The sequence below is a fragment of the Physeter macrocephalus genome, chromosome 18, assembly GCF_002837175.3.
Source record: "Physeter macrocephalus isolate SW-GA chromosome 18, ASM283717v5, whole genome shotgun sequence".
Lineage (NCBI taxonomy): Eukaryota > Metazoa > Chordata > Mammalia > Artiodactyla > Physeteridae > Physeter > Physeter macrocephalus.
Window position 1 is genome coordinate 25350059 of NC_041231.1, and position 11864 is coordinate 25361922.

At 42.9% G+C, this 11864-nt stretch overlaps 1 protein-coding gene across 1 annotated transcript in view; it reads left to right on the forward strand.

Annotated features, from left to right (window-relative positions):
• The first annotated feature begins 2556 nt into the window (after positions 1 to 2556).
• The window catches only part of FRMD4B (FERM domain containing 4B), a 129858-nt gene continuing 120550 nt past the window's right edge, over positions 2557 to 11864 (forward strand). The window contains exons 1-2 of the mRNA XM_024123922.1: positions 2557 to 2649; positions 4697 to 4791. Coding sequence (XP_023979690.1) covers positions 2584 to 2649; positions 4697 to 4791 — 161 coding nt within the window. The 5' untranslated portion in view covers positions 2557 to 2583. The remainder of the gene's footprint in view (positions 2650 to 4696; positions 4792 to 11864) is intronic.

An 11864-nucleotide genomic window follows, 5' to 3' on the forward strand; every position in this document is an offset into this window, starting at 1 on the left:
CCAATGCGGCCACAAATAAATAAATAAATAAAATAAATAAATTATTTTTTAAAAGTTAAAAAAAAAGAGTACCTGCTTCATTTCAAAATATGTCCAATATAATAATATTAAAGTAAAACATTTAACATGAGAATATGTTTTTTTAACATGTACATGTGTATATCTGAAAATCCATATAAAGATGGTCTGTGAGGATTCTCCTCAGTCTGACAGAGTGGTAATTTCTGCAGGTAGAAAGGTTTGGAGCATGAGTTACTCAAAGTTGATCTTTGCATTTTATGCGTTGTTTAAATATTTTACAAGGATTAATTTACCAGTATTGCAGTTATAAGTGATAAAAAATTAAATATAATTAGTAATTTATACATCGAATTGTTCTTAACTGGGTGTCTTAACTCTTCTTTTTTTTCTTTTTTTTTTTTTTGGTACGCGGGCCTCTCACTGCCGCGGCCTCCCCGTTGCGGAGCACAGGCTCCGGACGCGGGTGCGCGGGCTTAGTTGCCCTGCGGCATGTGGGACCTTAGTTCCCTGACCAGGGATTGAACCGGTGTCGCCGCATGCAGGACCGGTTCTTAACCACTGGACCACCAGGGAACTCCCTATCTTAACTATTCTTAACTGTTAATTATGGTAGTGATATGAATACTACAACGGAGGGCCAAAGTTTCAAAAATGGAGACTTTACATTTTAACTTTAGTATCATTTGTTTTTCATCCTATAATTATGCATGTATTGTGTTTATTAAAACACAACAATGAATAAAACCATCTTCATTTGGAAAATAAAATATTGATTCAAGGAAAAGTATAGTAGTTTCCTCTGGGAAGGAAACCTGCTTTTCATAGTATAATTTTGTGTGTTGTATAGGTATTGTTTTTTCAATATATTGAGTGGTCTTTGTTTTTCATTCTTTTTTCTTTTAAATCTAAGAGCTAAAAAAATAAAAATAGGGACTTCCCTGGTGGCACAGTGGTTAAGAATCCGCCTGCCAATGCAGGGGACACGGCTTCAAGCCCTGATCCTGGAAGATCCCACATGCCGCGGAGCAACTAAGCCCGCGAGCCACAACTGCTGAGCCCACGCGCCACAATTACTGAAGCCCACATACCTAGAGCCGGTGCTCTGCAACAAGAGAAGCCACGGCAATGAGAAGCCCGCGTACCACAATGAAGAGTAGCCCCCGCTCGTCCCAACTAGAGAAAGCCTACACACAGCAACAAAGACCCAACACAGCCAAAAAATATACAATAAAAATAAATAAAAATAAAAGTAAATGCAAGAGCTGATGCCATATAATAAATCTGTTTATGACCAAACCTGTTGATTAACTCAACTGATGGCATTTTTAGGCTGAGCACATCACCTGTAAAAGAAATGGTAAATCAAGTTGAAGGGTTTGCCTGCCAGCCCCAGCCTGATGCCACTCTTGCTGTCTTGTCTCCACAGATGACAGAAGGCAGGCACTGCCAGGTGCACCTCCTGGATGACAGGAGATTGGAGCTGCTGGTTCAGGTAGGTGATGCCACACAGGGACAAGCCATCTTGGTTCCCTCTGTAGGCCTTGTGGCCTATGTTCAGCCTGCTTGCTTATCTGTGCCTCAGAGCCAGTGACACAGGATTGTTTATGGGGGATAAAGCTTCAAAGCCAGGAAACCTAGCTGTATTTAAGAGTAACTAGAGACTGGTGACAGGATTCAGAAATGCTTGGATTGCAGTCTGAGCTTTGACACTCAGTAGCTGTGTGACCCTGGGCAAGTGACTTGACTTCTCTGAATCACCTCTTGTTGGTAAACTGGAGACCATAATGCTTCCCTGAAAGGGTTTTTGTGAGCTGAGACTCGTCATTCTGCCACTTTCCCGTCACATTGAAATCATACTAGATTAATACTAGGTTAATCCCAAGCTCCCAAACCTTCCCTTCCCCGCCCTCCCCCTTGGCAGCCACAAGTCTGTTCTCTATGTCTGCAAGTCAGTTTGGGAGCTTGGGAGCTTGGGATTAGCAGATACAAACTAGTAGATACAGGATGGATAAACAAGTTTTCATTCTTTTTTCTTTTAAATCTAAGAGCTAAAAAAATAAAAATAGGGACTTCCCTGGTGGCACAGTGGTTAAGAATCCGCCTGCCAATGCAGGGGACACGGCTTCAAGCCCTGATCCTGGAAGATCCCACATGCCGCGGAGCAACTAAGCCCGCGAGCCACAACTGCTGAGCCCACGCGCCACAATTACTGAAGCCCACATACCTAGAGCCGGTGCTCTGCAACAAGAGAAGCCACGGCAATGAGAAGCCCGCGTACCACAATGAAGAGTAGCCCCCGCTCGTCCCAACTAGAGAAAGCCTACACACAGCAACAAAGACCCAACACAGCCAAAAAATATACAATAAAAATAAATAAAAATAAAAGTAAATGCAAGAGCTGATGCCATATAATAAATCTGTTTATGACCAAACCTGTTGATTAACTCAACTGATGGCATTTTTAGGCTGAGCACATCACCTGTAAAAGAAATGGTAAATCAAGTTGAAGGGTTTGCCTGCCAGCCCCAGCCTGATGCCACTCTTGCTGTCTTGTCTCCACAGATGACAGAAGGCAGGCACTGCCAGGTGCACCTCCTGGATGACAGGAGATTGGAGCTGCTGGTTCAGGTAGGTGATGCCACACAGGGACAAGCCATCTTGGTTCCCTCTGTAGGCCTTGTGGCCTATGTTCAGCCTGCTTGCTTATCTGTGCCTCAGAGCCAGTGACACAGGATTGTTTATGGGGGATAAAGCTTCAAAGCCAGGAAACCTAGCTGTATTTAAGAGTAACTAGAGACTGGTGACAGGATTCAGAAATGCTTGGATTGCAGTCTGAGCTTTGACACTCAGTAGCTGTGTGACCCTGGGCAAGTGACTTGACTTCTCTGAATCACCTCTTGTTGGTAAACTGGAGACCATAATGCTTCCCTGAAAGGGTTTTTGTGAGCTGAGACTCGTCATTCTGCCACTTTCCCGTCACATTGAAATCATACTAGATTAATACTAGGTTAATCCCAAGCTCCCAAACCTTCCCTTCCCCGCCCTCCCCCTTGGCAGCCACAAGTCTGTTCTCTATGTCTGCAAGTCAGTTTGGGAGCTTGGGAGCTTGGGATTAGCAGATACAAACTAGTAGATACAGGATGGATAAACAAGGTCCTACTGTATCGCACAGGGAATTATATTCAATATCCTGTGATAAACCATAGTGGAAAAGAATATTAAAAAAGCATATATATATGTTTATGTATAACTGAGTCCATTTGCTGTACAGTAGAAATTAACACAACATTGTAAATCAACTATACTTCAGTATAATTAAAAAAACATCAAACTAGATTATATATGTGAATGAAATCTCTGTAAAACACATGGGACTATATGAGTGATGATATCTTAATTACTGATGCTTCTCTCTTTATTCACCCAACACTCTGGACCCAGAATCTTGAAAAATCGTGGAAGTGCCTGATGACAGCCACACCTAAAGCCGTGGCTAGAATTCCCTCCCTTCACCAAACCTAAATTCTTCTCCTTTCTGAGGCTGTGCCGAGCCCACTGTGTACAGGCTTCAATTAGAATGAAAATAGCACATCAATCATAGTTTCACCAGAGTAGACCTTTTGGTCTAGATTTCTATTTCTTTTCTTTTCTTTTTTCTTTTCCTTTAACTTTTTTTCTTTCTTCTTTTTTTCTCATGATGGTTCTTTCTTCCCCAACAACAAACGTCCAACCCTCAAACTACCATAATGAGCCCTAAAATGTTTGGCTCAAAGTTCAGACGAAGTCCACCTAGAATGCCTCTCTGCAAATCCCCCTTTCCTTCCCCAGTCTCTGCAAATCCACCATCCGCTCTCACTCTGGACATTCTGGCTGATTCCAAACCATGCTTCTTCCCTGGTACCAGAGCCAGTGCTTCCCAAAAGCTCATAGACTAGATTCTTCTCTAATGAGGTGCCCAGTAAGTACTGGTGGTGGTGATCCGCCCAATGGATACAATTACTCCATCTCTGGAGAGAAGTGAAAAGCTTAGTCTTTGGATTCAGACAGAACTGGGTTCAAATCAGGTCCTTAACTAACTGGAACATCAAGCAAGGTGCTTGACTGCTCTTGGCCTTTGTTGGGTCATCTATAAAATGGCAAGAACCCCTACTTCGTAGACTCATTGTAAGGATTAAAATGAAATAATGGGTAGAAGGAGTCCAGCACAATAAACAGTCACTATTATTATTATTGTGTTGTTGTTGGTGGTGGTGTTAGTTCTCTCTGGCTCTTGAGCCTCTTCAATTGACCGTCACCCAGCCAAGTTATTCCTACAGTCTAGGCGGTGTTTAATATTCTTTGTCTTGATCACCAGCACCATACTATATATAAAAGAGCATTTTTTCCAAAACATCAATGCATTAGTGAATACACTTTTACTTTAGAGGAAAAACTAAGGTGCTGGACGGAATTGCAAATATATCAAAATGATGATCTCAGTGATGTTCCTGTTCGTATTTCCTCCCCTTCCCGAACCCTTAGAGAATGGTCTATAGTAGATTAAGCAACAAAAGGGCACGGGCGTCGGAAAACAAACAAACAAAGGCTGCTTTAAACTGTTTGGGACAGAGGAAAGTGGTAGCAGTAAGAGAGAGAAGGGACCAAATTGTTTCTAATCATATTTTTATCTTAACAGCCCAAACTTTTATCAAGAGAGTTACTGGACCTCGTGGCTTCTCATTTCAACCTGAAAGAAAAGGAGTATTTTGGAATCACGTTTACAGATGACACGTAAGAGTTTTCATATTTTTACCTTTTGTCTGGGTTACCTATGTGCGTAACTCTCAACTGGCAAAAGCAGGGGCAGGGGAATGCTCCAATAATTAGAATATGTCCTGCTTAGCTAAAGATTTTTTAATACAGGTTTTTCTTTAGAACTCTGGTAAAAGGAGAAGAAAGGGAATATTGATCATTCTGAGAACTCAGAACATTGTCCCAAGTGCCTTAGAAATTTGTTGCAATGAGTTTGTTATTCTTGATGATAGTCTGTCTTCACATTTCTTTGAATGCAGTTGTGCTTGCTTATTTAACTTAGGTATCAGGGATAGAAATGCTAGTGTCATCTACTCATATGTTGAAACTGAATTAATGTTTGGATTTGGTGGCAAGAAAGTTTAAAGGCGATTTTGGGGCCCACCCAATAAATATGTATATACTTTAATGCTGGATGAAATTTCTAACTTCCACTTAGGCCCATTTTATGTAACCCTCATTTTTTTTTCTTTTACTTACATTTTTAATGCTAACGTGGATATTGTGTATATTTTTAATAATTGAAATCCTCTCTGAAATGAGACTGGTATGTAACAGTGAATTCACAAGAATTTAAAGCTCCGTGTAAGCAAAGGTGTTTAGTCTTACCAGCTCTTTTCTGCATGTGTGTGTGTGTGTGCTTTATGGCAGCCTGACTTGCCTATGTTATATGCAGCTTGATATATTAAATGATTTCTTCTACTTTATGGGATAATTTGCAAAGAGCTCTTCAAATATTAAAATTCAAGAAAACGTGTTCCAGACACAAAATATATTGGCCAACCACCCAGCCAGCATTCTTTCCGTAACTCTCTCAGTTTAAATGTTTTTCCATTCTTCATGTTAACCAGGCAGAAAATTACCTCAGGAAGGGGTTAATTTGTTTTTAACCCTTTCTATCTGCTGATTACTTCCAGCCTCGGTGGGCTGCAAGCTTAGGACCTCCTGGAAATGCCAGTGGGCTCAGGACTTGGGCTGGGCAAAAAAAACAACAACAAAAAAACCCCAAAAAACCCCAGACAGCTGAGTTGTCAGGAAACATAGAAAAACCTGAAAACTTTGATTTCAGACTCAAGATGTTTCCTGAATGGAGTTCAACAAAGCAGGAAAAAAGTGCACTCCACATCACCCACTTCATCCTGAATCACAAAATTATCTGTTCACTCAACAACGGTTTGAGACCTTGTCTGATCAGTCCTCTGCTGGATGAAATAGGAAATGCAGATGTCCATTGAGCACAGGCTGTAGCTGGAAAGGCAAAACCAGTTCGTGAGAATCAGTGATTAAACGCACACATACAGGTTGAACCTGAATGTGACTGAAATCATAGCAAACAGCATTGACTTAAAACCATAATTACGTGATGGCTAAGTTATATGGTAAAAACCATAAGTACACAAACACTACAATTTAGGGAAAGGTCACATAAAATAGAGGCTAAAATCATGAATATTAGAGTAATTTATCCATTCAACAGTTATTTCTTGAGTGCCACTAAATGCCAGGCATTTGTTCTAGCTTCCAGCGATTCAGCTGTGAACAACACAGACCAGGTTCTTGCTCTCGTGGAGCTTGTGTTGCACTAGTATGGTCCAGTAGAACAAGTAAATAAATAGATAAATGAGGGATTTCCCTGGTGGTCCAGTGGGTAAGACTCTGCGCTCCCAACGCAGGGGGCCCGGGTTTGATCCCTGGCTGGGGAACTAGATCCCACATGCATGCCGCAACTAAAGAGTCCACATGCCACAACTAAGAGTCTGCATGCTGCAACTAAAAGGTCCTGCATGCTGCAACTAAGACCCAGTGTAGCCAAAATAAATAAATACTAAAAAAAAAAAAAAGATAAATGAGAAGATACCAGAAATGACAAGTGCTTTGAAGAACATGAAACAAGAGAAAACGGGGGTGGGGTGGTGCAGTTTTAGACAGGGTGGACCAGGACGGCTTCTAAAAGGTGATGTATAATAGAAAGCAAGAACCAGTTCTGCAAAAGTCGGGGCGGCTTTCCCAACTAATCTAATTTCTAACTAAAGTGGGTGGAAATACTCTCAGGTGAGAATAAGCTTGACTTTGGTTTTTTATTTTTGAGAATGAAAAAAAAAAAAAGCCAGTATGCCTTGAACAGAGTAATTGGAAAAGTGGTACAAGATAAAGGTTGAGAGGGAGGCAGGGTGGACATCATAGAAGCTTGGTAGCTATGAGATCTTAGATTTAATATCTCTGACACTCAAGTTTTCTATCTGTACAATGGGCATAATAATAGCACCAAAATAATAAGTACTATATAAGGTACATAGAATAGGGTCATAGTATTATACTATTAACCAGGTAGGGTATGCAGAGCCCACGCACACAACATCCTATTGTTCCTAGTCATGGCAGGAAGGTGTGCTCTGAAGGAGGCTGAAGGAGGACTTGGGTGGGAAGCCACACAGGAGGGTAACTGGGAGGGCACTTAGACATTAGGTAGTGGGGAGAGGAGCCGGTATTCCAGGGAAAAGTCATTTTGTGCACCAGTGCATGCACATGGTCATGAACATGGTACATCTACCCGGTGGCTAGGAAACTGGCCTGAGCGTGGATTAAGATATAAGAAGGACAAACACACAGGTGAGCCCAGAGAGTGATGTAGATGCAGAAAGCACACCAAGGCCCCTGAAGGCTGTTCTGCAGGGGAGTGACATGATTAATGACTGTGGTCTTGCAAATGTCCCAGGCTGTAAGGTTCATGGTGTGTTGGAAAAGAGTCCTGGCCACATGGCAGGCTTTTGGGAAAGCTCCAGACTCAGGTGAACATAACCAGAGGGGCATACATCAAGTGTTCAGACTGTAGGACTTTCTCTTCAGAAAGTAAGGAATACATAATATGAATGATTTCCTTTCCTGACTTGGGCCACTTTCCCCATCGTGTGCCTTGGGATGATTTCTTTCTAAATACTCTGTTGGAAGAAGAATGTCTCACTTAAGTCCCTCCTCTAGCTATGTTCTTTAGTGACATCAGTCAATGCTTATAGTCTTTCCAAGAAGCCTGGCTCCAAAATGTCCTTCGTGCACTCCCCTGCAAATGACAGCAGAGTCTGTTTTTGAATTATGTTCAGTTTAGAAGGTGTCTTCTGGCTCTAGCTGTGTTTATTTTTAGAAAAAGTATGAGCTGGGCTCTTGGAGGGGGGAGTGGGAATTGGCCATTTCCACCTTTCTGGGGAACAGGTCTGGAAAATTGCTTCTGTCAAAGGGTGTCTCCTTGGAATGTCTTGGTCACAGGCTTAGTTCTTTTTCTTGTCTGGTAAATATTTTTGGAAAGTATTTTCTTTCGGCACTCCCTTCCCCCGCCCCCATAAAACCACTTAGTCGGATCCCTCCCAGGACGCTGTCTGAATTGCATTTTCCAGCCTAGATGCCACATCAGCTCTTTGCCTTTGGTGAACTTCTCCAAATAGAGTAAGGCAAAGCGGAGGGGACATTTTGTCAATGAAACTAGCCACTGTCTGTATCCTACTCCACGGGCCAAGAAGAGAAATGGAAAAATGGAATCACGCGGTTACATGATAAAAGTAGTGATGGTGACCAACAAAAACAAATTCGTGGTCCTATTAGAGGGAGGGGTTAGAATTCCTAAGCTCACGCCGGTTAGTGCCTTCTGGTGTTCTGTGTGCAGGGCGAGTCTTTACCCCTAGAGGGCAGTCACGACCCTCCTAAGGCAGCACTCTGTTCCCCATAATGGTTCCCATCCCCTTCAACCCACTTGACATTTTTTTCCTTTCCTTGTTTTGAAAGGATTTGCTGGATGAGCTTTTTTTATTAAGAAATAACAAATAGGTTTCACAACACAATTGGGATTTTTGATCACCGTTCCATCTGGTGGGCCTGAGATGATGGACCTTTGACTGATACAATTCTAGCCAAAAAGGACGCTTGATTCATAGTGGGCTAACACAGCTGATAGGGGTGAATGTGTAAATTCAGCTGTCTTTTTGAGGTATTGATTAGATGTGTCCCATTTGCTGATGGAAAAGCTTGAGAAAAGCAGGTTAAAAGGAATAAGTGCTTTCTGATCTCATTTTACTCTCAAAGGCTAGAAAACAGCATGTTAACCTGGAATATATCTCAATGATAGAGTTAAGGGTAATTTTCACTTTTTTGTTCTTCTAACTTCATCTTGTTGGTGAAATTATGGGTAGATTTTTAAAAATCTAATTTCTAATTTTTCTTTTCTAAAAACTTATTTTTGTATTACTTTTACATGAATATCTTCTTATAAAAACACTTAATATCATAGTTGAGGCTGCTGTCTTTTGATTGTAGCAATTTGCTCTGTATCTCTCTAGAAGTGTATCTAAGAATTCTAAGAATTTTCGTCAATATATAATAGTATTTGAGTGTCTTCTGTGGTTAATATAATTGATTTATGCTCTACATGTTATTATACAACTTGCTGCATTCTTAGACATCATTTCACACAAGTTCATGTAAATATACATTATGCTTCTTAAATGATGCCACATCTTCCTAAGTAAAAGCAAAAAAGACAATTCAAAATTAGTCTCATTTTCTCTAAGAAAACTTTTGAATACTATACAATACTTTATGTATTTCAGACATGTATTTGAGCATCTGTGAAATTGGGGTATGTCTTCAAATCAGTGCCATCCTAAACTTGATCAAATACAGTGTAAGAATATTTTAACTTCCAGTTCCCTATCCTTATATATTTTTTACCCACAAAAGCAGTAATTCTATGACCCTTTCCTTATGTCACTTATATCAACTTATTTATCTTGATAATATTCCTCCAAGGAAGGCTAGAGACAGGTATTGGAAGTCTCATCTAATAATTACAGAAATAAAGACACTTTTTTCCTATGTTAAAACTAGTAAGTGACAAAATAAAAAATAAATTTTAAAAAAGACTGGTAAGTGACAGAAATCAAGCCAAAAGTTATTATAAAAGCTGTTTCAGAAGGAGGAGCTTCAAGATGGCAGAAGAGTAAGTCGCGGAGATCACCTTCCTCCCCACAGATACATCAGAAATACATCTACACGTGGAACTGCTCCTATAGAACACCCACTGAACGCTGGCAGAAGACCTCAGACCTCCCAAAAGGCAAGAAACTCCCCACGTACCTGGGTAGGGCAAAAGAAAAAAGAATAAACAGAGACAAAAGAATAGGGACGGGACCTGCACCTTGGGGAGGGAGCTGTGAAGGAGGAAAGGTTTCCACACACTAGGAAGCCCCTGCGTGGGCGGAGACTGCGGGTGGCGGACGGGGGCAGCTTCGGAGCCGCAGAGGAGAGCACAGCAACAGGGGTGCGGAGGGCAAAGCGGAGAGATTCCCGCACAGAGGATCGGGGCCGACCAGCACTCACCAGCCCAAGAGGCTTGTCTGCTCACCCGCTGGGAAGGGTGGGGGCTGGGAGCTGAGGCTTGGGTTTCGGAGGTCGGATCCCAGGGATAGGACTGGTGGCGTGAACACAGCCTGAAGGGGGCTAGTGCGCCATGGGACTCCGGGAAAAAGTCTGCCGAAGAGGCAAGAGACCACTGTTTCGGGGTGCGCGAGGAGAGGGGATTCAGAGCGCCGCTAAAGGAGCTCCAGAGACGGGCGCGAGCCGCGGCTATCAGCGCGGACCCCAGAGACGGGCATGAGACGCTAAGGCCGCTGCTGCCGCCACCAAGAAGCCTGTGTGCGAGCACAGGTCACTCTCCACACCTCCCCTCCCGGGAGCCTGTGCAGCCCACCACTGCCAGGGTCCCCGGATCCAGGGACAACTTCCCCGGGAGAACGCACGGTGCCCTCAGGCTGGTGCAACGTCACGCTGGCCTCTGCCGCCGCAGGCTCGCCCCGCGTCCGTACCCCTCCCCCCACCCGGCCTGAGTGAGCCAGAGCCCCCGAATCAGCGGCTCCTTTAACCCCGTCCTGTCTGAGCGGAGAACAGATGCCCTCAGGCGACCTACACGCAGAGGCGGGGCCAAGTCCAAAGCTGAACCCCGGGAGCTGTGCGAACAAAGAAGGGAAAGGGAAATCTCTCCCAGCAGCCTCAGAAGCAGCGGATTAACACAATCAACTGGATGTACCCTGCATCTGTGGAAAACCTGAATAGACAACAAATCATCCCAAATTGAGGCGGTGGACTTAGGGAGCAAAGATATATATATATTTTTCCCTTTTTCTCTTTTTGTGAGTGTGTATGTGTATGCTTCTGTGTGTGATATTGTCTGTATAGCTTTGCTTTTACCATTTGTCCTAGGCTTCCGTCTGTCCTTTTTTTTTTAATTACTTAAAAAAATTTTTTTCTTAATAATTATTTTTTATTTTAATTATTTTATTTTATCTTCTTCCTTCCTCCCTCCCTCCCTTCTCCCTCTCTCTCTCTCTTTCTTTCTTTCTTTCTTTCTTATTTTTTTCTCCCTTTTATTCTGAGCCGTGTGGATGAAAGGCTCTTGGTGCTCCAGCCAGGAGTCAGTGCTGTGCCTCTGAGGTGGGAGAGCCAAGTGCAGGACACTGGTCCACAAGAGACCTCCCAGCTCCACGTAATATCAAACGGTGAAAATCTCCCAGAGATCTGCATCTCAACTCCAAGACCCAACTTCACTCAACAACCAGCAAGCTACAGTGCTGGACACCCTATGCCAAACAACTAGCAAGACAGGAACACAACCCCATCCATTAGCAGAGAGGCTGCCTAAAATCATAATAGGGCCACAGACACCCCAAAAAACACCACCAGACATGGACCTGCCCACCAGAAAGACAAGATCCAGCCTCATCCACCAGAACACAGGTACCAGTCCCCTCCACCCAGAAGCCTACACAACCCACTGAACCAACCTTAGCCACTAGAGACAGACACCAAAAACAACGGGAACTACGAACCTGCAGCCTGCGAAAAGGAGACCCCAAACACAGCAAATTAAGCAAAATGAGAAGACAGAGAAACACACAGCAGATGAAGGAGCAAGGTAAAAACCCACCAGACCTAACAAATGAAGAGGAAATAGGCAGTCTACCTGAAAAAGAATTCAGAATAATGATAGTAAAGTTGATCCAAAATCTTGG